Raw genomic sequence first — 27552 nt, 5'->3', positions numbered from 1 at the left:
GCTGCTTGAATTGGCCCAGTTTTTGTTGAAAGCGTTCCATCAGTGTATTAATGTGTTGTTCTGTGTGATTAATTTGTTAGGTTTATATCTGATATAATATGTTTTGACACATATCAATACAGTACCATGTGTTCTGTTATTTTTCTGTTAATAAATACTGTCTTGTAAGCCCATGTGGCGGGTAAGACACCTTTGGATGTATATAACTCTTGAATAAAAGTATTCATTCTAAATTTCTTTTTTACAGATTACACATGCAAAGACCCTTCATACCAGTGGATGTGGGCAGCAGCAGGAGGCCGTGGCTGTAGAGTCAGAACCGGAGCCCTTCTCAGTATTTAGAGCACAGGAGAATGATCCGGTAAGCAAATCTGACATGACAGATGTAATCATCATGCTAACAGGCAGGGGGGAAAACACATCACAGCTGCGTAGTCGCAGCAATTGTCTGTACATTTGTATGATTTTCAGCTGACGAGCTCACTGTTTGTCTCTTTCCAGGCATGTCAGTCAGAGAAGCATATCGGACAGTATTACACACTGCCCTCCGCACACACCCGCACTCTGTTCCCTCACAGCCTCCCTTGGCGCTATCAACAACAGGTATATGTCTATGACATGCACATCATTTTAACCTTACTGGCTCATATATGATATTTTGTGTCTATTTTTTGGGGTCAAATGTACCATGAAAACAAATGTATGTATTTTTAGGTGAAGACGTTTAATGAAGCCTGTATGATGGTGAGGCAGCCGGCTCTAGAGGTCATCTCTTACCTGAAGAAAACAGACTACAGCAAACCTTCTCTGCGATATTTATTTTGTATCCTTTAAAAGTCATGCTCACACTCACATACACACAGATAATCGTACTCTTCTTCTCTTGATGCTTGTGAATAAACCCGTTGTTAACCTTATCAAGTTGTCCAGATGGGTTGAAGGGCAGTGGGAAGACGTTGTCTCTCTGTCACACAGTCCACTTCTGCTACACACAAGGATGGCTGGTGCTGCATGTTCCTGATGGTGAGACAAACACAATCACACCAAGTGGCCGACTGCTACCGCTGTACAGAAAGTGACCCTCCATCTTTTTATTACAGCTCACCTCTGGGTGAAGAACTGCAAGGAGCTGCTGCCCTCATCCTACAACACCTCTCGCTTTGATCAGCCGTTACAAGCCACCGAATGGTTACGCAACTTCAGAATCACCAATGAGCACTTCCTTTCAAAGGTAATGATTTTTCCGCAGTGTGCCTTTTTATGAAGTCATCAGACGATATTTTATCTTGGCTGCAATTCTACAATATGAATTGATGACTCTTGAGTATACATAGTCAAAATTAAGGCTTGTGGAGTATTACATAATTTGTCACATTATTAACAAGCATTTATAGACCTTAAATGAGCCTTGACTGCATCTTCACAGCGGTGTAGGTCCCATGCTGATATACATAATTAAACTGCTTTATGGCACCACCTGAATTTACCCACATGTACCGCTGTAAAAGGCAGCAAGTTTGAAGAAGTGTCTTTGCATGGTGGAGTAGTAGCAATATAACAGCATGATATGGTTTGAGGTTTATTATTTGAAGGAAACATTTTAATGTATGGAGGATGGAGCATCTTAAGTACTCAGCAAGCTTTGCTCTTTAGCATGTAAAAATATATGAATGGAAAAGTTGCATATGCGACATCTTCATCACAATACTGTCTTATATAGAACATGGTATGGTTGAAATATTTATTAATGTAATTTGCATCATGGAACAAACTGAATTTGTTTAGCTTAATGTGAAACAACATTGGACACCAGGTGGATGAATTAAAGGGTTAACGTCTGTATTTTTCAAACCTGGTCTCTATCTTCCCATGTTTTTTTGTCTAAGTGACTAATGGGGACAACAATTTTTTTAATAGGTCCAGTATTGATGGAGAACGCTGCAACCAGCACGAGCTGCGAGGGCAAGTGAGCTTGGTCAATGTAACGTTACGTTCACTAAGTGCTTGTTTTTGCCACTGACGGGCTCAGATTGTTATAGTGTCTGACAACATTATGGAAAGGACCCTACAGAGAAGTTAAATATTTTTCTTACCTTTCGTTTGATCTGGTCTGTTTATCGTGTCCAAGTCCCGCTCAAGGAAAGGTCTCGTTGTGAAATCTGAATATCGGTATATTCTGGCTCAAATAAATACGGGCTGCCATCGAATTCAAAGACCTCGTCCACATTAGTGAAGTTCCCTAAATATTCAGTCATGAGACTGATAATCTTTTAGATAACACTAAGCTACACTCTCTGTACTCCAGCAGTTCAAACTCTGCCCGGCTGGCACTCGCGTTTCCACCATGGATGTGTTCCACGATTCCACCGTTGTCCTCCGGCAGCACGTCACCTCGCCAGATTTCAGAACGAGACTTCTCCTTGAGCGAGATTCAGACACTTATAATAACAATCAGAGCCTGTCATGGCAAAAATAAGCACTTTTAGTGGACGTAAATGGCGGTGCCAGCTTGCCCCAAAAGGATTACATTGCAGTCTGTGATCAGCTGCCGTCTGCAGCGCTCTCCTTCAATACTGGACCAAATTCAGAAATTCTTGTCTCTATTTGTCAGTTAGACACAAAAACATGGGATAATAGGGTGAAGGGTGAAAATCAGCAAAGTTAAAATGAGGACCCTGCCGATACAAACATGCTCAATGAAACCATCTTTGAAACGATACGTTTTCTTTCCCAGATAAAGACCAAACAGCGCTATGTGTGGACAAAGAGAGAGTTAACTGAGGAGGGAAGTCCACTAGGAGAGCTGGTGGATCAGGTGAGTTTTCTAACAGAGTATTTATTTGTGTTCATTTGAGATGTGGTTTATCTCACCCTCTGAGACATTTTCATCAGTTTCTCTTATTTCTTTCTGTTACCTTTTCTTACATTCTTCTGCCGTACCGATTTCCCCACAGGGGGTCATTAAAGTTTCATCTTTCACCTTGCCTGTGCTTAGTGGTGATCAATAGCCAATGAACCGAGCACGGGGATGGATCAGCACTATATTTTTGTACCACACTCACTGACAAAGGCGGAAAGGAGCAGTAGATTTATGTTCAGCCTGTGAATTTTTTGCCTGTTCCAATCCGTCATCTAGCTCTGTATCATTTGCTCTGTAATAAGGAAAACAAAATTTTTGGTCACCACTGGTGTTACTGTGAGCCTGTTGTAGGCTGTAATTAGATCTGATATTAATAGCCCACCTTCTGACAGCACATTAGTAGATGAAAGAAACCAAAGTAGTTTCAAACCTCCTGCTGAGGTGTCTGTATTGAACTGTTGGATGTTTACAAGATTAAAACTAAAGAAATGAGGGATGAAATTACTGTTTGTCTCGACACTTGACCATAACTCAGTTGCTCATTTTTTGACCTAGAAAGTCATGTGTTGTTACTATTTAAAGGGGATCTGTATGATATTCAGAGCATTAATATAGCAGCAAGCAACTATTAGCTATGTAAAGATATAGAGGAGTAATGTCTACCTGAGCAGAGAATGAAGTCGCTTTGAAGTGTGAATGAATGAATCAATGAATGAATGAAGTCTGTTGTAATCCGATCTTCTCGCTTTGTTGACATCGCCGGGCCGGCCGTGTGTATCGTCTACGTTCCAGATCGCATACTTTTTCTTTTTACTTATAGTATATAAGTGCAGCTGCCCTTACAAAGTATGTACTGTTGCATGCAGTATGCATATAGTTGGGACATACTTCCTCATAACATTGCGCCTTGAATTTTGACCCTCTTGCTTATATATCCGCTGCGCAGAGGACTGTGGGTCAGATTACCCAGAAAAGCATGCTGGCTTGCATACTGCAAAATACAACCGGATGTAGTAGGGCATACTGGTATTTTTGCCATACTGCATTTGACATACTATGTTAGGACATACTAAATCTTTTTCTGGTATACTAAATAGCATGGTAGTAAGGGTATTTTTATTTATTCATCTTGTCAAAACCTGGTGCCTCCATTACCCACAGTGCAACGCCACCACCTACAGTTCAGTTGATTCGGGTGTGTTATGCTAGTAGCGGCAAATGTACGAGCTGCTCTATACTACACAACTTTTTCCACACGTGCAGTAGTACTCGCCAAGACCTGTAAACAGACTTTGATGTGTAAAATCGGTGGAGTTGCCCTTTAGTCTCTTTCAAGAGATTCTCATCAGATGGTGTTTTCTTCTGCCGTAGGGTATATCTCGTGTGAAGAGCAGCAGCGATGTGGTGGGGGCGGTGATGAAGGAGCTGAGGCTGCAGAGCGGTCAGCCAGAGTCAGACTTCCGCCTGGCCGTGGCTGTGGATGGTGTCAACGCTCTGTGGGGAAGATCCACCATCACGAAGGAGGATAGGAGCGCTGTGAGGAAACACATTCACAATCCTGTCACACATCATATATGCCTTCTTGCTTCTCTTTCAGTTTCCACAGATAAGAAGTCTTACACGTCTCTTTTCCTTACTGTCATCAGGTGGATCCAGAGGAGCTCACTTTGGTTTATAACCTGAAGAAGCTGATGGCGGACAACTGGGTGAGAAGAAACGCACTAAAGGCGATGACCACAGTTGCATGGGAATATTATATTTCAATTTATTTCCCCCCGTTAACATTCACTCTCTTTGTCTCAGACTGGAGGCGCCATCATCACCAGTCTGTCTCAGACAGGGTCTCTCTACACTTCAAAATCGTCCTACTTGCCTCAAGAGCTGCTGGGAGAGGTCAGAGATCATTTTATTGTACTTTATAATCTGTAGCATTTGTCCTCGAGCTCTGACAGCAGATTAGTCTTTCCTTCTCTTTTCTAACTTCGATCATTAGTCGGGAAATTGCAAACCTGGCCTGGAGACTGCAGCACTCCAATCCTCAGGCCTCCAGTGTAGAAATTGTTTTTTAGATTTAAGTAACAGATACAATGGTTATGCTTTGTTGTTGCTTTGTGTCTGTGAGCAACAAAGCAGCCGGTACATCCAGTGGTATTGGCAGTGTAAATATTACTTGTGACATTTGTCAACAGAGCATTGCTGAACGGAAACTAATTTCCCTTTTATGCCTAAAGCTGTACCTGTTTGCAGTCTTCTACCGCGTGGTTGTGTTGTTGCAGTGGGTTGTCATATTATTTATAGCGGCCTTATTTATCCAACGTCTGCATGTCATAAGATCAATTTCCTAATGGACCAATAAATCGATGATTTATTGCATCTAAATGGTGTTTATCGTGTTTGTGGTATTTTCTGAGCTTGTCATTTAAAGACATGTTTGATGTCCCGCATGTTGACTTCCTGTCTGTGTGTTGCTCATCAGAGAGGGTTTGACTGTATGGACCCGTTTATCCCGGTGTCGGTGCCCAACTACAGCGAGAAGGAGTTTGAGAGCTGTTACCTCTACTTCACGGACCGCCGGTGGCTGCAGCATCCACAGAGTGAGTGACGATGCTGTGGATGCTTTTTCTTTGTAAAAAAAAAAAAAAAGAAGACATTTAAGCAGTGCTGTTTTTAGTAACTTCAAATTATTTTTTTCCCCCATCAGGTCGAACAGAGGAAGGAAAGAAAGAAATCATCTTTTTGAGCAACAGAAATCCAGCGATGTTGGACAGAATTTGTGCCTTCCTATGAAGTCACATAAAGACTTAAATCACACTCACACATAAATATCAGTGTCCTAGAAATACATAAATATACAAATGTCCATGTCTATAATATCTGTAAATTATGACGCATGTGTGTAACTTTGATAATAAAATGTTGAATAAAGTAAAAAAAAACAACTTAAATTGAACATGCAATCTGTCATTGCAAGTAGTTTGTTCCAAGGTTAAAATATTTAAACATTTTCGATTGTTTTTTATTTTATTTTAGTTTTGACTTTTTAATTTCATTTTAGTTTTTAGTTAGTTTCACAGTGTATTTACTAGTTATAGTTTTTATATATTTACTGTAGTTTTTGTTAGGGCCAGCTATAATGTCTCAGAAGTAGCTACAGTACATATACATACAAAGTACATGGTTGGAGAACTGTATAGGAATGGCAGAAGGCTAATGTTTAATGTTTAATCTTTGTGCTACTTTAGTGTCCGGTGTGAAGTATTTGTGGACCAACGCCCCCTCCTGGAAGTTCGTTCAGTTTCTGAGGTTCAATGTCATGAGAGTTGATGGAAACTAATGCCTTTTTGGCAGAGATTTGTTATTAGTTCATTTATGTTCATTTTAATTTAATTTAATTTTTTTTTAACCGGGATATATCATTTCAGTTTAGTTTTAGTTTTTCTCAAATTATATAGTTTTTATTTGGTTTCAGTTAACTGACAATATGTTTCATGTTTATTTTCATTTTAGTTTTAATTTACTATAATGACTCTGGTTCGTTCACAGTTATTAGTAATCAGATGAAAGCCAGATAGATACCTTGGAAAAAGATATATATACATATATACATATACATATATACATACATATATATCTATACATATATATGTACATACATTATATATATATATATATATATATATAATTTATATACATATATATGTGTATATATATACTGTACATATACATACATATATACATATATATATATATATATATATATATATATATACATATACATATTTTGATAGGTGACACTTTAGTTTGACAAAGCTTTTACAATTTGCATAAAGACACTGAAAACGTGACTATAATATATTCATATATATATATATATATATGCATATATATATAAAATTGATATATATATATATATATATAAAATTGATATACATATATATATACATACATATATATATATATGTATGTATATATGTATGTGTATATATACACATATTTTGATAGGTGACGCTCCTTAGTTTGACAAAGCTTTTACAATGTGCATAAACACACTGAAAACGTGACTATAATATATTCAAAAGCTGTGTTACAAGGGTCGAAAAACAAACCTAACCTTGAGTGAGACAGTCATTCCTTTATTGTGTCGCATAGTTTTGTGCCACAGCGCCACCTGGCTGTGGGTCAGATCATTACCTGGTTGTTCACGTGATCGTTTATGAAGTCACATGACCGGACCAAAGTCTCAACAGCTCACTAAAACAGAAGTGGTGTGAGGAAAAGCTGCTATGGCAGATTGTACACAGATAAGGTGACTGTAGAGTGAGAGTATTTATACATTAACCCTCGTGACATGCCCGAGTTTCTACCAGCATCCTCTGAGGTGAGATCCTCTTCTCTAAAGTAGCTCAATGATATGACAATACAATGTGTGCGTGTCAGCAGCTAGATGAATGGAGCAGTTGAGTCTTTGTTAACTTGTATTTTACAGTTTGAAGTGCTGCCTGTCACTGATTCATCCCATGTTTTTATCTGACTGTAGTCTAATTTAGGTGTTCTTTGTCTCTAGATACAATGGCGTTGTTGTTGTTGCCATCATCTGCACTTTTGGCTCTTGTTTTCCTCTCAGCAGAAGTGACCCTCTCTACAGGTAACACAACACAGGTCGACCCAATGCATGGATCAATTCAATTCAAACATTATTGCAGACTCAAGGTCCAGATAAGAAAAAAGAAACAACAATACATTACATAGAATACATTACAATACAGGAAGCACTATAATAAGTCATGATTAAAATATATTAAAAATATTAATATAAATATATACATACATTACAATACAGGAAGCACTATAATAAGTCATGATTAAAATATATTAAAAATATTAATATAAATATATACATACATTACAATACAGGAAGCACTATAATAAGTCATGATTAAAAGATATTAAAAATATTAATATAAATATATACATACATTACAATACAGGAAGCACTATAATAAGTCATGATTAAAAGATATTAAAAATATTAATATAAATATATACATACATTACAATACAGGAAGCACTATAATAAGTCATGATTAAAATATATTAAAAATATTAATATAAATATATACATACATTACAATACAGGAAGCACTATAATAAGTCATGATTAAAAGATATTAAAAATATTAATATAAATATATACATACATTACAATACAGGAAGCACTATAATAAGTCATGATTAAAATATATTAAAAATATTAATATAAATATATACATACATTACAATACAGGAAGCACTATAATAAGTCATGATTAAAATATATTAAAAATATTAATATAAATATATACATACATTACAATACAGGAAGCACTATAATAAGTCATGATTAAAAGATATTAAAAATATAAATATATACATACATTACAATACAGGAAGCACTATAATAAGTCATGATTAAAAGATATTAAAAATATTAATATAAATATATACATACATTACAATACAGGAAGCACTATAATAAGTCATGATTAAAAGATATTAAAAATATTAATATAAATATATACATACATTACAATACAGGAAGCACTATAATAAGTCATGATTAAAAGATATTAAAAATATTAATATTAATATAAATATATACATACATCAATGCCTTACATATAAAGAACTATACCAGTGCCTCCACAGCTGTGTAGTGCTAAATCTGATGTTAGACAACCACAAGATTATGTCATTCTCAGAGTAATTAAGCCGGCATATCAATTTGTACATGAGATTTCTTAATACAGTTTGAAAAGTATTTATGCCTGCAGACACAAACATTTCACTTGCACTGGAACATCTTGGTCTTTTTAGTAATATTCTCATTGCATCATTATATGCAACCTGAAGTCTCTGTAAGCTTGCTTTTTTATAGTTTGACCACAAATGGGCTGTATACAGTGGTGTACAATATGCTCTGAACAGAGACATCTTCACTCTATCTGAACACTGACTAAACATCTGTGAGAGCATGTTTGCATTTAACCTCCTATAGACCTTTTTCATTGCCATTCTGTTGCTAGGGAAACAGCTTTGGTCCAAGTTTACTTCCTGTCAGCTACTGGATTAATAAACATTACAACAGGAAATACAAAAGGGCCTATTTCTAATGTTTATTTTGTGGTTAACCACAGAGCATCTCTTTTGTTTCATGCTCCCATACTCAGTTGTTTTGGAAACGATTCATGGAATGGTTAAGAATCAAATCCACAGCAATGCCCACTATTGATCATGATTGTATTATTTTTAGTGTTTTATTTGAAGACAAAAAAAATTGGACCTAATGAATAATGTTTTACTAATTTTAGCCATATTCTTTATTCATAAGGCATACTTTTTAAAGATCCCTTTCATCTTCATTTGCTGCTATAATGAAACTCAACTCTATATTAAGTCCCTGAAATTAATTGAATAAAAATATGCCAAAGATCTCTTTATATTACGTTACTTGTCATGCTTTCTTTTTTGTTAATTTCTTTTTTATTTTATTGTCTGTGTAAATGTTTTATGTCTATTGTGATATTTGCTCAGCTTTGAGGCTGATAACTTTGTTATTGTAATTATTGTTGCCTAACTGTTTGTAACTTCATTCATAAATAATAATTTGAAAAAAAATGTTTATTTTGTCAAGTATGAAAAGGTCTAACTTCTGTTCAACGACTATTTCAGACAGAAAATCATGTTTCTATGGCTTCCTCTCCTTCCAGGAAGCAATGAATGTGTTGCCAGAAACTTTGGCCATGACTCGGTGGTGTGTGAGTGTAATTCAACCTACTGTGACAGCGTTGGGTCGGTCACCTCGCCTCCACTGGGCCAGTACTCCTCCTACCTGAGCAGCAGGGCCGGCAGCAGACTGGAGGCGGGCCGGGGTCAAGTCCAGGCCAACAGCACCGGAGCAGGTGAGAGATGATGTGAGGCTTTTTATCTGGGCTGTCTGGTGTTGGAGCATCTCTCTCATCTCTTTGTGTCTCTTTCAGGCCTCAGGTTGACTATCGTTCCCAGCCAGAAGTACCAGAGGATCAGGGGATTCGGTGGCGCTATGACAGACGCAGCAGCCATTAACATCCTGTCTCTCTCTGCTGGTGCACAGGACCAGCTGCTGCGACAGTACTTCTCCCCTGAAGGTACACTCACAACGCCCACTTTATGTGCAAATAGTGGGGTAATGGATCAGAAAAGCATAATGTGACCGTAAATTCTAGGAATAAGAGGCACATTTATTATTCTTGTTTGTGTACTATTACACATAGCAACCAGTGTTTTCCCACATAGCAACGGTTGTCCTGCTTCAACGCAATGAAAAATACATTTCACACGTTCTGTGAGAGGTGTCTATATGTGCAGGTTAGTAGGTGCGAGGCTATTAGAACAGCGTCCCTAAAGAAAAAAAGGTAACGTCTGCACACTTTTCCATGCCACAATATTTTTATTGACTACGTTTCGATCCTTGTCAGGTCAAAGTGTAAATCACACCCATATTTATACATACAGCACACCAACAGGTAAACAAGCTCTATGATGGCAGGTGTGGTTCATCCAAAACACCAGTTTGATAAAACATGCACAAGCAGTTAACAATTTGATAAAGTACATAGAATAAGTATATAAAAACAGTCATACAAAAGCCACACTTCTAAATGTCATACATATGTTATTTATGAACATTATGTCATATATTCATCACCACATATATCAGAAAATACATCACCTACGTTCAAAAATATAACAATTAAGGTAGAGGAAAAAGGAAAGAAGAAAATAATACATAAAATACAGAAATTGGGTTTAAAACACCCTTCTAAGTTATCTATATCAAATCCCAATATAGAAAATAGACACACCAAATTTTCCACTTTTCAAACACTTTGACCTGACGAAGATCCAAGTAGGATCGAAACGTAGGCAGTAAAATATTGTGGCATTAGTGGAGTAGTCCACGTTAGTTTGTTTCCCACATCAACAGAATCATCATCAGCATCCACGTCGCCCATAAGGATAAAAATAATTTACTTCGACAACAGAAATTTGTAAATAAAAAAAAATATATAGCATTACAAATATGGATATATTCTGTGATCAACTGTTTTTAGTGATTATTATGTGCACATAGCAAAAAGGAAACGCAGATAGAATCTCATAAAAATCAGAAGGTTGCCAGGCAAGGTAAGTTTATTTATACAGCACATTTCAGCAGCAAGGTAATTCATAAAACACCAAAAGCATCGCGACAAAGAGCAAAAGAAACGCATTATAAAAGGACATTTAAATACATCTGTCATTAAAATCCAAGAGAATAAAAAATAAAAACAAGCTAAATAGAATACGACTGGTGTAAAATACAAGAATAAAAGTTGCAGTGCGTTGTAAGAGATGATTTAATAAAAAGCAGCTTCAGCCTTGATTTAAAAGAAGTGAGAGTTGCAGCTGACCTGCAGTTTTCTAGGAGTTTATTACAGATATGCTAAATGATGACACTGAGTCGTTATTGATGCTGTGTCTCTTTGCAGGTATCGGCTACAGCGTGGTGCGTGTCCCCATGGCCAGCTGTGACTTCTCCACCCGTCTGTACACGTACGCCGACACACCTGGAGACTACAACCTGGACAATTTCACACTGGCCCCCGAGGACATCAACATGAAGGTCTCTCTCTTCTCCTACTCTTTCACACACACATCTCCATCACTCCATTTATTTATTTATTTATTTTGCACAATTTAAGACTATATAACATAACAAAAAAAATAAATGAATAATATAAAGTGCAGGAAGAGGCAAAAACCCCACTGGGCTTAACTGAAGCCTCCACTTATAGAGACAAGATTAATATAAAAGAAATAATATGGCTACATGATAGTGATAACAAACAATTAGGACAAGATATATATATAATAACAAAAATAACAATACAGTAAATATATTTAAAAAAAGACAAGTGTGTGTGTAGCGTGGAAGTGTATGTTAGTGTTTGTGAGGAGGATATTGATTTAAATATCTATAAAGAGTTCTGGTTAATCGTAACCAAACAACATTGTGAGTGGGAAAAAATAAAAAAACATAAAAACAGATACATGGACAACATTTAAATAACCCTTTAAGTGACTTTTGAAACATTTGAAACATCCATAGCTCTTATCTCTCCTCCTCCTCCTCTCAGATCCCTCTCCTGCAGCGTGCTCAGGCCTTGTCTCCTCGCCCTCTGTCTCTGCTGGCCAGCGCCTGGAGCGCCCCCGCCTGGATGAAAACTAACGGTGCTCTCATAGGAAAAGGCTCCCTGAAGGGCCAGCCTGGGGGCAAGGAGCACAAAACCTGGGCTCAGTACTATATCAGGTGACATGACGGGCTTTACCTAAATGCAATGTCACACGCTGGTAATGCTTCATACAAGGGGGAACTTATTATTCTTTCCTCTCAGGTTCCTTGAGGAATACGCTAAATATAACTTGACCTTCTGGGCTTTGACCACAGGGAATGAGCCCTCTGCAGGACGGATGACAAACTACAGGTCTCTCCTCACATGATATTACACAGAATTAACAATCAACGTGGCTCATAAATTTCACAACAGACTGAGACGTATGTTACTGCAGTTTCCAGGCTCTTGGCTTCACTCCCGAGGAGCAGAGGGACTGGGTGGCTCTGGACCTGGGCCCTGCCCTGCACGATTCTTCACACCCACGCACACACGTCCTCATACTGGATGACAACCGCCTGCTGCTGCCGCACTGGGTCAAAGTGGTGAGTCCAAGGACGGAGAGATAGCATGTAAAGTCATGGCAAACTTTGTTATACCTGAGACGACTCTGGTGGTGCTGGCAAGAAATGAGGAGTTTTTCAACATAAATAATAATTATAATAGTTTATTTAAATAGCTCTTATCAAAACCCACGTTACAAAGTGCTTTACAAGAAACACATAAAACACAACAATAAAATACAAAAGGCATGGGGTGGGGAAAAAAGAGGAATAAACTTAAAACAATGAATGATTACACTGCACTTATTCTCAACATCAAGAACAATGCAAATCACTAGTTAAGAGAATAAAAATAAAGAGAATTAGAATAAACCTCAAAATTAAAGGAGAGATTATAAGAAAGTATTTCGATATAGATAAGTCATTTAAAACAAGATGCTGATATAGCAAAATCAGTATGAAAAATTAAAATAGATTAATCAGTACCAAAAGATCTTAACATGATAAGTTAAGATATAATGTATGACACAATACAAGATGCATTCAACACAGTAAAGATGATATAAGGTAAGAAGCAATTGTTTAGATGCTGCATGGGGAAAGGTAAACTAAGTGCAGTTAGCTTCCATTCACTCTGTAGTGAAGCAGCTGCAGGAATGAAGGACCTTTTACATTTTCTAGTCACATCTTTATTCTCTGGAGGAAAGAGTGTAAAACTACCAATGTGTATCAGATAGGAGTCAACATGAAGAAAGTGTTTTATGTAGCAGCCGAGATAGATTTTTGTTTTTCATAAAGAGGCTCCTAAACCACACCACAACAGTCAAGGACAAGATTAAACAATGCTCTGTCAAAACAACAGATTTCTGCAGGGTTCACCACGTTCAATTTCAGACTTTTTAAGACCTTTTTATTACCACATAGAACACAATGTAATACCTGTTTCACCACGATCATACCGACCACAGTATGAATGTAAGCTGTAAGGACAGACACTTTTTGAAGCCAGCTTGCTGCCTCAGCACACAGCATTTTATATCTGTTTATTTAACCTTGATTCAGTCCTCATCACCGTGTACCCGCTGCTCCTATTAATGTAGCTTCTATTGGTGTATTATGTTTTTATGTAAATGTGTTTTATTGTGTCCTGTCTGGATGTGATATGTTGTGTTTTAATGTACCATTTTAATAGCAGTTTTTGCACATGCAAACCAAAGACACATTTCTGCATTTTGTACACAAATTATTTTCTATTTCTTTTTCTATTTCTAAAGTATGATGGAAAACCAGTAGGGATGATATGGCCTAGACTTATTTATTATTCTATTAAAGTTGATTCAGCACATTCCAGCAGTGTATAACAATAATTCCTAATGATATAATCAATTATATTAACGCAGCCTGGACCTGGATGAGCAGCATAAAATGTTGGGATTGATTAACCAATTCAAAATGATAAATTAATTTACGTTCATTTAAGTTTTTGCTAAAATTGCCCATTGTGAGATGATGAGCTTCGTAGCTACTCTATCAAGCAGTAGTGACTGTTTGCTACACGTCTGACTGAATTCACTGAAACTCTATAGTTAATGTCTATTCCATCACACTGACAGCCTTTAATTGCATTCAAAAACATTTCTTAACTGACATTACCGTTTACAGCAGGCAAGAAAAAATATTTAAGACTATTATTAATTACTTTTTATTACCATATAAGGCTTTTTTTTAAGAAACTGAGAAACTTTTAAAGAGAATTCAATGCTTTTTATGACTTCTCAAGTACCTGCAGATACCTTGAAAGAGGAGAACATTGGTGCCCTTTTTTGCATTCATTTAAAGTGGAAACTCATAGTAATTTTTCCCCGTTGTCCCTCCAGGTCCTAAATGACATTCATGCAGGAAGGTACATTCATGGCGTTGCAGTTCACTGGTACTGGGACGGGATGGTCCCAGCAGAGATAAGCTTGGGAGTCATCCATCATCTCTACCCAGAGTATTACCTGTTTGGCACCGAGGCCTGCTCCGGCTGGAGCCCTCTAGACAGAGGAGTGAAGCTAGGGAGTTGGGACAGGGCTGAAGAGTACGCTCATGACATTATAGAGGTAAGATCATCTTATCGTTTGCATGAGGCTTGTTCAGTCAGATCAACTGTGACAGATTTGACAAGCTGTGAGCTGTTGCTGAAAGGTGAATCACCTCCCTCGATGCTGCAGTGCCGGTTTACGAGTTGCACTCTGCTGCACACACTCTTCAGAAATTGCCTGCAGGCCACCAAAGCAAGCTAGAACTGGTGTTTTGTTTCTTCTCTCTCTCTTTCTCTCTCTCTCTCTCTCAAATGAAATTGGACTCCCTCCATTCTATCTATTTTGCATGGGTGCATTCAGACTCCAGACATCTTGAGAATCAGGAGGGATTTTATTTATGTAGATGTGCTGTCCTTGTGACATTTAAACAAAACACCAGGCGCCGGTCCAGTGGATTCATCTAAACATAACAACACCTCTTACTACAAAGTTACAAAGCACAGACTAGATGCTAAGCTGTGGGTGTTTTCTCCCCGGCAGGACTTAAACCACTATGTGGTGGGTTGGACTGACTGGAACCTGGCGTTGGACCAGACTGGTGGGCCAAACTGGGTTAAAAACTTTGTGGACAGCCCTGTTATAGTGGATGCACAGCGGGACGTCTTCTACAAGCAGCCACACTTCTACAGCATGGCCCACTTCAGGTAGTCTCACATGATCTTTGTTCACACTGAATGGCATCTTTCACCTGTTCCATCATTACAAGGAGACAGTCTAATGAAATCCACACAAATCACATTTTTTACACAGTAAGTTCCTGTGGGAAGGGTCTCAGAGAGTGGGAGTGTCTGCCAGTCAGAAAACAGACCTGGAGTACTCTGCCTTCATCAGACCAGATGGCTCAGTAGTGCTCATCATACTCAACAGGTACGTGAAACCATATGTTTTTATGTGCAAATTACAGGAAATTCATTCTACTCAATCTTGGGCTGGGCAATATATTGATATAATATTGATATCATGATATGAGACTAGATATCGTCTTAGATTTTGGATATTGTAATATGGCATAAGTGTTGTCTTTTCCTGGTTTTAAAGGCTGTGACGTAATAAGTAAAGTGGTGTAATTCTCTGAACTTACCAGACTGTTCTAGCACATCTAGTATTTCCTTAAAACCACTTAGTCATTATATCCACATTACTTGATGACTATTTATCCAAAATCTTATTGAGTAAATATTTTTGTGAAAGCACTAATAGTCAACCCTAGAATATTGTCACAATATCAATATCAAGGTATTTGGTAAAATATTTTGATATTTTATTTTCTACATATCGCCCAGCCTTTTGTAGGTAGGGCTGAACAGTTTTGAAAAAATATGTAATTACGATTATTTTAACTGATATTAGAGGGAATGATAATTTTTACATAATTATTCTCATTTTCATTGAAAAAAATTCTAAAATGATTATGCTGTGATTTTCACAGGGATTTGTTTGAAACTAATATGTTTTGTTAAAGGGAGAGCTCAGGTGTTTTGAAGTGGGGTCGTATGAGGTACTTATAAATAGTCAGTGTATTACGTCCAGTAGGTGACGGTCAGCACGCTCCCAGTTAAGAGAAGCAGACGCACGGGAGCAAAGCAATGTACTGCTGTGGACGGGGCCGACAGCAAAACATATTTTAGCCTTCTAAAAGAAAGGCCCACTTAAAAAATTGTCATCAGTTTAAGTGTACACTATATTTGGAACATTTTCACCACCTTACCTTGCCGTGAGATAGCCGTTTCCGACGGGGAATTGAAGCCGTTGTATCCATCTATGCTCTCGCCAAAGCCACCGGACTCCATTGAAAAATCTTTACTTTAACCTCGTAGAACACGGTGGTTCCTGGTCTACCGCTGCCTCGATCGGTTTGTTTGTGCTTTAATGTGACTTTGGTGAATCCAAACAAACCAAAGTCGCACAATAGCTTAAACAAACTAATGGATCGAGGCAACGTAGACCAGCAACCACCGTGTTCTGCGAGGTAACATATTTCAATGAAGCCTGGTTACTTTGGCCAGAGCATAGATAACGGCTTCAGTTGCCCATTGGAAACATAGACTGTATCGCTGTCTGGCGGCAGGATAAACCAGAATACCATAAAATATTCTAAATATAGTGTACAGGCGTTTAGGTGGCTAAAATACGTTTTGCTGCCGGCCCCATCCACAGCAGTACATTGCTTTGCTCCCGTGCAGTAACTCCTGTCTGCTTCTCCAAACTGGGGGCGTGCCGACCGTCAACTACAGCAGGTAATACACTGACTATGGATAAGTAGCTCATACAACCCCACTCTAAAACACCCAAACTATCCCTTTAAGTCTGTAGAATATGACGTGTAGGCCAGGACATCTCTGCAGCACGACAATATTTAATGTAAAATGGGATTTTGACACACATTTCGCCTTTAACAAATATTGCGCTTCCTGCCATTTGAAAATTGCAGTAGACATAATTGCAATTTCGATAATAATATTTTGATTAATTGTGTGGCCCTATTTGTAGGTCTTCATCAGTGATCCAGTTTGAAGTCTGGGATCCCGCTGTGGGCTACATCTCCTCCACAGCACCGGCTCAGTCACTGCTCACACTTGCCTGGAACACACACTGATCAGTAATACAAGTTCACATTCATTTGTTCCACCTCAACCATAAATGTTTCTATGCACAATTCAAAATGCTCCAAAAAGTAAGCATTTCATGTTGGAACCTTCACTTTTATTACTTTGAGTGCTTTGTCGTTATCAAGCCACTCACACGCACATTTTCTAATTAACTTGTGCAAGACATTTTTTTTTTTTTTCATATGCTGTGCTTTCCTCCACAGCTTTGGTGATTTCAGTGGTCACTTAAATTAACCTCAGCAAACCAGAATAACCTCAACTCATTTGATTTTCATTTAAAAGCCTAAAATGCTTTTTTTTATGCACAGATTCCTATTAGGAATGGTACCTGAAAGTAATGAATGTATCACCAGAATGACCTGTGCTGAAGCGTAACTGGTGCCTTGATTTCCAGCTAATAAGATGCTATAAGTGTTCTCACCTTCTCTGAAGAAATAATATAAATAATGTACAGAAATTGTAAATGCCTTTTGCTGTTGCTATTTAATTGAATGAAGTGTGTATTGTTTTAAAATATCCTACGTTTTTGTATCTTAATGACATTAATAATCATCAATACAAACAATGAAAATTCAACTATGACCATTTTTTTGTCAATTTATTAATACATCATAGACATTTTTTTCATATATATAATATACAGTTCGATAACCAGGTATTTCACATTTGTGTCGCCATTCTCAATGTTTTTTTTTTCCTTTTGCAAACCATAAGTTGTTGGACTAAAATTATTTACATAAAAAAAGAAGTAATAAAAAAATGTGAACCAAAAGACGGTCATAAACAGAGGAATAAAACGACAGAGGGATGCCATCTGTTTATAATATATACACCAGGAGAAGTAGGTTTAGATAATGGGCCAATTTCATTCCCTTACTGGTAGGACATTTAATTTATTCCCCAAAAGTTTGTAAGGAATTTGCTTTCATTCGATGTCACAGCCTCCATTTGTGGCCGATAAACAGCAGCGACTCAACATGATCCTATAAAAAACTGTTATTGAAGTACACTACAGAGGGTGGACGCAATAACATGAACACCTGTACAATGCAATCCAATAAAACACCACCAGAATAAATAACTAGTCAAGATCTTCCTGTCAAAATCTCAACCATTATCCCCTTCATAAACATATCATTTATTGCAGGGCTATAGGTGTTCATGTTGTTAGGTCCAGACCCTGTAAATGCAAAGAATGAAAGTAACCTCTATAGTATTCCCAAACCCCGTACAGGGCTCAGTTGCAGGATTTAGCTAATTGTCTGATGAGTAAAGAGGGCGTGGTTTATGATATAAAGTCTGGCATTTCCCCACAATAGTGTATTGCAGCAGTGCATTTCAAGAGAGATGGAAAAGGAGTTTGCTTGAGAGGTGGAAGTAGAGAAGACATGGGCTTGATCATCATCAATATAGGCTGGTTTGTTATGAGGCAAAAAAAAGAGAGATCTAGCAGACCTGTTAAGACGTCTGTACGGGTATCGGTATACATGGTTGAGGAGAAAGGCATTAAAATAGAAAATAAAAATACAAAAAAGATCAGACCGAGATGATTATGACTGCAACAGAGATGAAAAAGAGGAGAGTGAGAAGCGCTCTGTCTTCTCGGTGTGTTGTTGGATGTAGGCGAGGAGAACCGAGGGATGAGACGGGTGGGTGTCTCAGAAGGACCATCTCTCCTGTGTGCGGGGGTCCATGGAGAGAGTGGGGGACTCTGATGGGGGCTGGCTGCTGCTGTCTTCTCCGTTCAAACTCTTCCTACAGACTGGACATGTGTCATGCTGTGTGGCCACAGAACAGAAATAGATAGCATTAGCTCTGGGTAGCTTTCTCACGAGTTTTAACAAGTGGATTTTAGTCCTATTTTACACGATGCTCAGGCTGTTCTTTGACTTTGAATGCCAGGATGTTTCTGTCAGTCAAATATACCTCAGCAAAATTCCCCACTGCTAATGTTAAATCACTGGTAGAGTAGGGAAACTTCAGCATTGTGAAATGCAAGATTAGTTTACCAATGTATTGTTGATTTTTCATTTAATATTCCTTTAAAAAGGAACAGAGTGTATAATTTAGGGGGAACTTTATACGAATCCGGGAAAGTACCGGAAGTAAACAAGTCGCTAATGGCGACTTGTTTACTTCCGGTACTTTCCCACACTTCCCTGCAGTGTCTCCCATTACGCGTGCGTTTGAATGCAAGTTGTACAGTTTTCTACTTTTACTTTCTATGAAACGTTACTTTTGACAACGATGTCTAAAAATTCGGAAAGAACCTGAGCAGTTCTCAGCTGCCTAACGTTAGCCTGACATGGTGAAACAATTAATGTCAGGAGAGTCTTCAGAGACCAGGTCCAAAGCACACTGGAGCACACGGATTTCAGGCAATCAACTTTATTAGAAGACTAACGTTTCGACGCCAACTGCGTCTTCATCAGAGTCCTTGACTCTAAGAGTCCTTGACTAACCTGACGTTAGTCTTCTAATAAAATTGATTGCCTTAAATCTGTGTGCTCCAGTGTGCTTTAGACCTGGTCTCTGAAGTCTCTCCTGTTACAAGATTGCCCTATTCTGTGAGCACCGGACAGGCTTACTATTCCTTGTGAAACGGTTGAAGCGTGTTTAACCTCCTTTCTTCACTCAACAATTAACGCCAGCTAAGTTAACACTGCTTCGCTAACGACGTTAGTGGACTCACTGTCCAGGGGCTGCAGTGGTCCCCACAGAATAAATTAACTCAGTCAATTAACTATGGCGTCATTGTGAAATATAATGTTAGCTGCTCTAACTAGGGCAGCATCACAAACGGAACACGCACAAAGTGTCTGCTAACGGAGTGTTAACTGACTCTCAGCCGAATGCATCATTGTTGCTCGTAGTGACGGCAGCTGTGTCCTCAGGAGCCTTCAATTTTACTTTAATCAATTTTAAATGCATATTCATCTGTTTATTATCTACTCCAACCATTTACGTAAGTTACCACGAGCAACCACGGACGCACTCGACTGGAAATCACCTGTTAATACTGTTAGCAAAGAGTCACTACGACTTGCTACTGCAGTAATGGCTGCGCTGCTAGATGGCGGAACACAAAGCGCAAATGTAATATAATATTAATAAATATGTTTTCTTTAGTGTATAATCACCTGTAAATAAGAATCATTGTGTTTTTGGTACCTTATAATGAGCAGTTTATATCTACATATGGAGCGGGTCCTCTTCAAGGAGGCGGCCGCGATGTTTCTACAGTAGCCCAGAACGGACAAACCAAACACTGACTCTAGAGAGGGACATTCACGTCTTCGCGTTAACCGCCAGAGTTCTCCTGTATGCTTGGCACACTGGAGAGGGTTTCAGTTGGTTGCAATCTGCAGCCTCATCGCTAGATGCTGGTAAATCCTACACACTGCACCTTTAAGGCAATTCTAAGTGTAAGGCTGGCGATATGTATGATTCACATTTCCTTATGGTCTTAATACCAACATGAGTGTTGTGATTATCTCAGTTACAGTATCACATGTTGGATCTAACTCTACAAAGTTCAACCCTCTTTGTTATGACTCACCATTTCCAGCCATGGTACTATACAGTCTGAATGAAAGAAGTGGTTACAGGGTAGCTGTCTGACTGGCTCTCCCACTGCGAAGTCCTCTTTGCACACCGGACATTCCATACAGCAGTCTACAGGAGAGAAGACGGACATGTTTTATCAATACCTGTGTGGTTTCTAGGGTCAATTCAGTCACTTGGTAATGACTTGCTACATTTGTTGGGGGATGTGCAGCAGATCATTAGCACCAAAACTCATAAAGTTTCTTAGCAGTAAAACAGTTAAACAGTACCAAGCATGGTTTTTACTAATTACTAAAAACAATTATACAAAAAGATAACGATCTAATGTCTTGTGGCCTGAAAAAAGGCACATTTCTCCAAAGACGTCAGCTATCAAAAACCCTGCAAAAGCTGGGCTAAATAACTAACCAGTTACAGCTGAGTGGTAAAATAGGACAGCACAGACAGAAGAGGAAGTCAAGAAGAACAGATCCACAAGACGTCATCTCAGAGTAATTTATGGAACACTGTTGATGCTCTCAAGGTTAATGGGCATTTCGTCCCTAACGGACAGTTTCAGCGGCTTCTCTTGGCAGGCGGCAACAGCTTATAAACACAAGTGGCTTTTCATGCTGTATCTATGTGCTGCACGGACTTCTAAACAAAAAAGCATTTATTTACGTAATGACAGATGCGTTATTAGCATTTTTTTACGGAGGAGATTAGATAAGGACACATCCCTGTGTATGCATATATAAGCCAGTAGTTACTAAGAACTTAGTGACGCCTTTACATACAAACTTAATAATAGATTCATGAACAGCTGGTCCAACCCAAGGTGTGCACTTAGATAATTGTTTAAATACCGTTTTTGCATACAGAGGATCAGACTGACAGCTCCAGTCTTGCAGGGCTCAACAATAAGGATTGCTGGCTTGCCCGGGGCAAGTAAAATGCCACGTTGGGCTAGTAAATCTAGCAAATCACTTGCCCGATATAAAATAATTAAATACATTGTTTTTTCTGGAGTTGATGGTGGATTAGCTCAGGAGTGAGCCACCAGTTGCAAATGTGTGTACAGTTTAGGTCGTGTCTAGAAGGGAGCCAACAAATTGGGGAAACTCTCGCGAGATGGTTGAGGTTAAGCATTGGTCTTGAATAGTTAAGTTTAGGCATTGACCTCGAATAGTTAAAATTAGGCATTTATTTTGAATAGTTAAGTTTAGGCATTGACCTCGAATAGTTAAGGTTAGGATAGGTCGTTGGGCGAGTCTCCCAAGAGTTTTTGCAGATCTCAGATCAGATTTCGCAGTTTGCAGGTTACCTTCTAGACACAACCCAAAGTTCATGAGCTGAAGCGCAAGCGAGCATTTCAATTATCCTGGAAACAGTATATTTAGATTTAAGTGGGTGGTGTTAGAGGATGTGGGCGAAGCTCTACATTAATTTACTTAAATAAAGATTAAATATGACAACAATTTGTATAGGGGGAAGTAAAAATTTACTTTGGGCAAGTAGATTTCTGACCCACTTGCCCAACCAGCCAAGTGAAAAAAAACATTTGCATTGTACCCCGTCATGTCCATGAGCAATATTGCAATTTGTACTTAGAGAAACATGGTGAGATCGAGTGGGACAAACGGGAAAACAAGGAATTACTGACCTGCTTGTTCCTGAGAGATATTGACAGTTGGGAGAGAAGAGATCTTCTCTTTCTCTGCTGGAGGAGGTCCTGTGTTCTCCAGCTGACCTAGTAACTACACACACAGACACATTTTTAAATTGCAGTTAAATTAAAAGGTGACAGGGACATAAAGTTGTATCAAGTTTGGTTTACCTGTGTTATCACGGCGTCTAACCCTCCCTGTCCCCAGGCGTAATCCCCTGGGTTAGAGTGCAGCATCCCCGTCCTGAGAGAGACACAGACACCACAAGTTGATAAGAAATAGCGCTTGCACTGTGACGCAAGCACGGTGATGCTACTGTGATGTCATCTTACCATGAGAGGGGAGGTGAGCCAGGGACTCCAGAGTTGGCAAAGAGGCCGGCGAGAAACTGTTGTACAATCCTGAGACACAGAGAGAAAATATACAACCGTTAATGTCATCACCAAAAATAAGAACAGTCAGGATTGTAAGAGCATAGATAGCACCGTCATTATTATAAGTGGGCGTATGCAAGGCGGAAAAGAGAGCCAAGAGGCACACTGAAGTTGAACTGGTCAGTTACTCACCCCTCAACAGCAGGCGAGCGGTCTGGTCTACTGCTGCCTCTGGACCGGTATCTTCTCTGGCTGTGCAGGCGAGGGGGGCGTCCTGGTCCCCAGTGATCCCCGGCTCCTAGTAGACCCCCCATAGGTCCCCCTAGGCCTGCTGGGACTGACCCCCCGATTGGTCCCCCTCCCAACCCCCCCAGGTCACTGAGACCCCCCAAGCGCCCTCCTGGGAGCCGAGGTTCTGAGTCAGGTGTGTCAGCGTCTGTTGTAAATGGCCGCTCCAGTAACAACAGGTGCCATAGCTAACAGGGGAGGTGGGATTGGACAGGGGAGGTGGGATTGGACAGGGGAGGAGACAAGTAAGGGTTTGGAGAAAGAGATGAAGGATAGGAGAGCAGGCAGCAAAATGGGAAAAGAGATGAGGCCGACATGCAATAGCAACAAAGGACAGGGGCAAACAGAAACGTGGGTTGAGATGAGGACAGGGGAAGAAGAAGAAGACAAAGTTAAATTAAAACACATAAATGTTTGCAATTAATCCTCATTGCCCACTTCCCCACCCTATTCACCCTAAAATCCCTGAGGTCAGCGTGTACCTCTGCAAATTGTGTAGCTGCATCATCTATCCCGTTAGCGACACCCTCTAGGAGACTGAGGGAAACCGCACAAAGGGACAAAAGACACATTATTAGCAACGTCTCGCACTGAACCCTATACACATGTTCAGGTTTAGTGCTAGCCTGGGACAAAACTGCGCAGTAATCTTACAAGTTTCTACCTGCTTATGTTCCAGAATAACACTAAAAGTGTCGTCTGTAGAAGTGAGGCAGATACGTAGAATAATACATGTCTCTTACCTGGAGTCTTCTGTTACTTCCTCGATGAACCCTGAGTCACACCTCGGACAGATATACTCCTAGAAAGAATCACGACAAAGACTGAGTCACACTGGTGAGAAAAAATATACTCATTATAATTTCCTAGAAAACCAAGGTGAGATATACAAATGTCTTGTATTGTTCAACCAACAGTCCACAGCAAATTGTCACACTGGAGAAGCCAAAACCCCAAAAATATTTGTCAATTTCTGCTTTAAAAATGACGGAAATGGATAATTAATAATCAAAAGTAGTTCCAGATTAATTTTCTGTTGAGCGCCTATAGATTGATTATTGTTTCAGCTCTACTTTGTTATCCATTACAAGAAAATAGCAATTAAAAGAACAACAAAACTCATGGGGTTTTTGTTTTACACATATGAAAGGTTTTGTCTGACGTTATGCATAAGAAATAAACATAATTGGATTTTTAAAAAGTAATAACCATATATTGATATATTGATATCTGGAAAATATCTTCTATATATATATATATATATATATATATATGTATATATATGTATATATATATATATGTATATATATATATTTCTAACGCTCAGCCTTTGAAGGGAATCATAAAAACATTGTTAAGATATTATGCTGACTGGTTTGGTCAACAAAACAAGACTTTGTGAGTTTATCTTTACAAGGATGATATAAGTCAGATTTGTATGACGACCAGTGCTTTATGAATGTAGCCCAGGAGGTAGAGCTGGTCTGCCAACCACACCTAACTGTAAACTGTGTGGAGTTTTATAGCAAGAAGCCACCGCAATAGAATGAGGAAAACTCGACTGCTAGTTTGTACAGCTGGATCATCTGTTGTCCCCTCAGTGTAAGACAGGGTTTCCCAACAATAGGAACAGGATTAAAGTGGGGTCCTTCAATATACAGACTGGGTGATGAGAGATTAAACTGATATGTTTGTTTAATAGCATAAATTCATGAAGAAAAAAATAGGTCAAAAATATATTATATTATATAATTATATTCTATTCTATTTGGAGCTCACTGGATGTTTTTGAAAACAGTGTACAACAGAGTACAAATTAAAATTATACCATGCTCACATGACAATTTAAAACCCTCTGTTAGCTTGACTTGCAAAAATTTGAGGATCTAAAACTATGGTCATGTTCAGAGTTGGTTGAGAAACCCTGCGATAGGCAGAAACAGTTCAAGTGAGTTGTGTGTCATTTGCTCATAGACAGGTCATCATATCAGTTGTATAATACATGACAGAGAGATGGTCCTCGGGATATACTGTAGTAGTGTGTGGGTGTTGCAGTCACTTGGCTCAGTGAAGACATGCCACAGGATTGAGTGTGCCTGAGACAAGCAGGCCAGTTTAGACTCAGTGACAGGGCAGGCTGGAATTACCCTCAACCAGACCATAAAAATAAGGATTCAGCTGACAACTGGATAATCTGGTGGCCTGACTTAATGACACAATGACTGCTAACCACAAAGACAATGCCGGTTTATTAGGTACACTTTGTCCACTTATATCAATCAAGATAGACTAAGTAAATATTAAACCAATATCAGGGCAGCAACTAACTCCTTTTTGTCATTTAATGTCAATTAATTTGTTGTCAATAGACTAATCTATTAATCAACTAATCATTTCAGCTCAAATCAACTACAAATTGAATTAATAATTAATATTTAAATCAACACCTATCTAAAACAGTTTCAACAAAACTACTATAGCCTTCATGTACCTAGGATTTAGTACTGGACTGCTGTATTTTAGACTGGATTAGCTAAGTGTACCTAATAAACTTGCGACTGAGTGTAAATAGGAAACCCTAACAAATATCTAGGACGTAGAAAATATATGTTAAATATATCCTGAGGTTGTCTAGTAAACCAATATCAAGGCAGCAACTAACTCCTTTTTTCATTTTTTGGGGTTAATCTGACAATTTTATCATTTAATGGATAATTTATTTGGGAGATATAATAAAGAAATAGAAAGATAGCTTGTGTTTTGTACAACCAACAGACATAAAACCAAAAATATGAATTTCACTATCATAAAAGACTATAAAAACCTGCAAATCTTCACATGCTGGAACTAGAAAAATGTTGACATTTTACCTTATAGTGACTTAACACATTAATAGGTTATCATATCAGGTATATTCATTTTCTGGCAATAGACTAATCTATTAATCAACTAATCATTTCAGCTGTAGTCAGTTTAACGCATTATAAGTCAACTACAAATTGAATTAATAATTAATATTAATATTTAAATTAACACCTCTCTTAAACAGTTTCAGTTTCATGAACCTGGGATGTAGTACTATACTGCTGTATTAGACTGGATTAGCTAAGTGTAGCTAATAAACTTGCAACTGAGTGTAAAATAGGAAACCCTAACAAATATCTAGGATGTAGAAAATATATGTTAAATATATCCTGAGGTTAGCAAAACTCTGTCAAGCCTGTGGGTCAAGTCAGCAGCTCAACACTCTCACTTTTAACTTCAAAACTGAAACTAACACGACATGTTTATATCTCTGTAAAATTCCCCCAACTCGTCCTGCCAAAGAGTATGCTTTATCAGAAACAGACCTGAAAGCGAAAGTAGCCTATTAATCAAACAACTACTAGTAATACTGTGTATAAACTCAGATAACAACAGAGAGCTTCTTCTCAGCTGTTTGTGTTGTTTTGAGCAAAACACAATATCCCCAAGCTGTCAAAGCAAAGGCGTCAAAGCACAGTGGCTAAACTGTCTTAAACATAACAGCCTAACAAATCCATACTTGCTTTTGATGCCTTATTTTTAACGAAGACATTAGCTTGTGTCACGAGTTTATTTAGAGAGTTAACAACAACAAACCTTCGCTACCTGCTACCAGGCTAGCTGCTGTTTAGCTGTAGCATTAGGAGCGAAACAAACGGCTATTTCAGGAGAAAAGGTTGCCTTGACAACCGCACATTTTCATACAAAGACAGTATGTTAGATTAGGAAAGAAAAACCATCTTCCTTACCGGGAGTTTGGGGTTCACTTCTCCCTTACAACAGTGACAGAAGAACCGATGCGGTGGAACAGCCGCAGCCTCCGCCATCTTCCTCCACAACCAGCACACAAACACTGATGATGATGACGTCGGTCCTCCAGACTGAAGACAGCTGTCCGAGTCCAGCCCGGCATGCACCGCGGCACCGCCCAGCAGCAGCCCGAACACCGGAAGTGTTCATGTGTGCAATAGGGAGGGGAATTCAGGCTCTTTTTAGTGAGCCAGATCATTTGGCTCAGCTCACCAAAGAAGAGCCGGCTCTTTCGGCTCCCAAATGGCTCTTCATTTTACTACTTCTGCCTTTTTATAATTCAGCCAAATTTAGCGCAGTTTTGACTTATGATTAGTATGTGTGCACATATATCACTTAAATTATTCAATATAATTATACTAAACCTTATAATTTCCAGAATACCATAATTTTAAATGCTGCTTCGTTTCCGACTGTCAATCATCTTGTCTGCTATTCGTGCACCGCACCGCAATGCACCGCACCGCAACGCACCGCACCGCATCGCAACGCAAGAGATTAAGGATCCTTAATCCTTAATCTCTTTCGCAACGCAAAACATCGCACTGCATCGCAAC

At 38.7% G+C, this 27552-nt stretch overlaps 3 protein-coding genes across 5 annotated transcripts in view; 2 read left to right on the top strand and 1 right to left on the bottom strand.

The window, feature by feature from the left end:
* Window positions 1-5805, top strand: part of dap3 (death associated protein 3) — an 8489-nt gene extending 2684 nt beyond the window's left edge. For both annotated transcript variants that reach the window (XM_037783789.1, XM_037783788.1), the window contains exons 3-13: window positions 248-361; window positions 502-603; window positions 715-823; window positions 931-1023; window positions 1101-1231; window positions 2735-2815; window positions 4232-4396; window positions 4507-4566; window positions 4664-4753; window positions 5337-5454; window positions 5562-5805. In XM_037783789.1, the coding sequence (XP_037639717.1) occupies window positions 248-361; window positions 502-603; window positions 715-823; window positions 931-1023; window positions 1101-1231; window positions 2735-2815; window positions 4232-4396; window positions 4507-4566; window positions 4664-4753; window positions 5337-5454; window positions 5562-5647 (1149 nt within the window). In that variant the 3' untranslated portion in view covers window positions 5648-5805. The remainder of the gene's footprint in view (window positions 1-247; window positions 362-501; window positions 604-714; window positions 824-930; window positions 1024-1100; window positions 1232-2734; window positions 2816-4231; window positions 4397-4506; window positions 4567-4663; window positions 4754-5336; window positions 5455-5561) is intronic.
* Window positions 5806-7078: 1273 nt separating this feature from the next.
* Window positions 7079-17862, top strand: gba (glucosidase, beta, acid). The gene is made up of 12 exons (XM_037783777.1): window positions 7079-7238; window positions 7425-7505; window positions 9607-9798; window positions 9877-10023; window positions 11407-11540; window positions 12055-12227; window positions 12313-12402; window positions 12488-12635; window positions 14471-14695; window positions 15158-15321; window positions 15428-15544; window positions 17168-17862. The coding sequence occupies exons 2-12, from the start codon at window positions 7430-7432 to the stop codon at window positions 17271-17273; spliced, it is 1572 nt and encodes a 523-aa protein (XP_037639705.1). The 5' UTR covers window positions 7079-7238; window positions 7425-7429; the 3' UTR covers window positions 17274-17862.
* Window positions 17863-17865: 3 nt separating this feature from the next.
* On the bottom strand, window positions 17866-27090 carry rnf115 (ring finger protein 115). 2 transcript variants are annotated; one of them, XM_037783798.1, is made up of 9 exons: window positions 26935-27090; window positions 23905-23963; window positions 23617-23698; window positions 23066-23349; window positions 22832-22900; window positions 22670-22742; window positions 22496-22589; window positions 20846-20961; window positions 17866-19064 (listed from the first exon to the last, which is right to left on the bottom strand). In XM_037783798.1, exons 1-9 carry the CDS (start codon window positions 27010-27012, stop codon window positions 18945-18947), a joined length of 975 nt encoding a protein of 324 aa, XP_037639726.1. In that variant the 5' UTR covers window positions 27013-27090; the 3' UTR covers window positions 17866-18944. The 2 variants fall into 2 exon arrangements, with proteins under 2 accessions (XP_037639726.1, XP_037639727.1); XM_037783799.1 differs by having other exon boundaries at window positions 17868-19064; window positions 23644-23698.
* Between the last annotated feature and the right edge of the window lie 462 nt (window positions 27091-27552).

This window comes from Sebastes umbrosus, chromosome 11, assembly GCF_015220745.1.
Source record: "Sebastes umbrosus isolate fSebUmb1 chromosome 11, fSebUmb1.pri, whole genome shotgun sequence".
NCBI lineage: Eukaryota > Metazoa > Chordata > Actinopteri > Perciformes > Sebastidae > Sebastes > Sebastes umbrosus.
This window is presented reverse-complemented; position numbering and strand designations above follow the sequence as displayed.

What these genes read in the sequence shown, in the direction of transcription:
- rnf115 (XM_037783798.1), bottom strand. Translation starts at nt 27,012, where the DNA reads ATGGCGGAGGCTGCGGCTGTTCCACCGCATCGGTTCTTCTGTCACTGT. An exon ending in AAGTGAACCCCAAACTCCCG is followed by an intron (nt 23,964 to 26,934) that starts GTAAGGAAGATG and finishes GATTCTTTCTAG; the next exon opens with GAGTATATCTGTCCGAGGTG. An exon ending in GAAGTAACAGAAGACTCCAG is followed by an intron (nt 23,699 to 23,904) that starts GTAAGAGACATG and finishes GGTTTCCCTCAG; the next exon opens with TCTCCTAGAGGGTGTCGCTA.
- gba (XM_037783777.1), top strand. Translation starts at nt 7,430, where the DNA reads ATGGCGTTGTTGTTGTTGCCATCATCTGCACTTTTGGCTCTTGTTTTC. An exon ending in AGAAGTGACCCTCTCTACAG is followed by an intron (nt 7,506 to 9,606) that starts GTAACACAACAC and finishes CTCTCCTTCCAG; the next exon opens with GAAGCAATGAATGTGTTGCC. An exon ending in TGGGCTCAGTACTATATCAG is followed by an intron (nt 12,228 to 12,312) that starts GTGACATGACGG and finishes CTTTCCTCTCAG; the next exon opens with GTTCCTTGAGGAATACGCTA.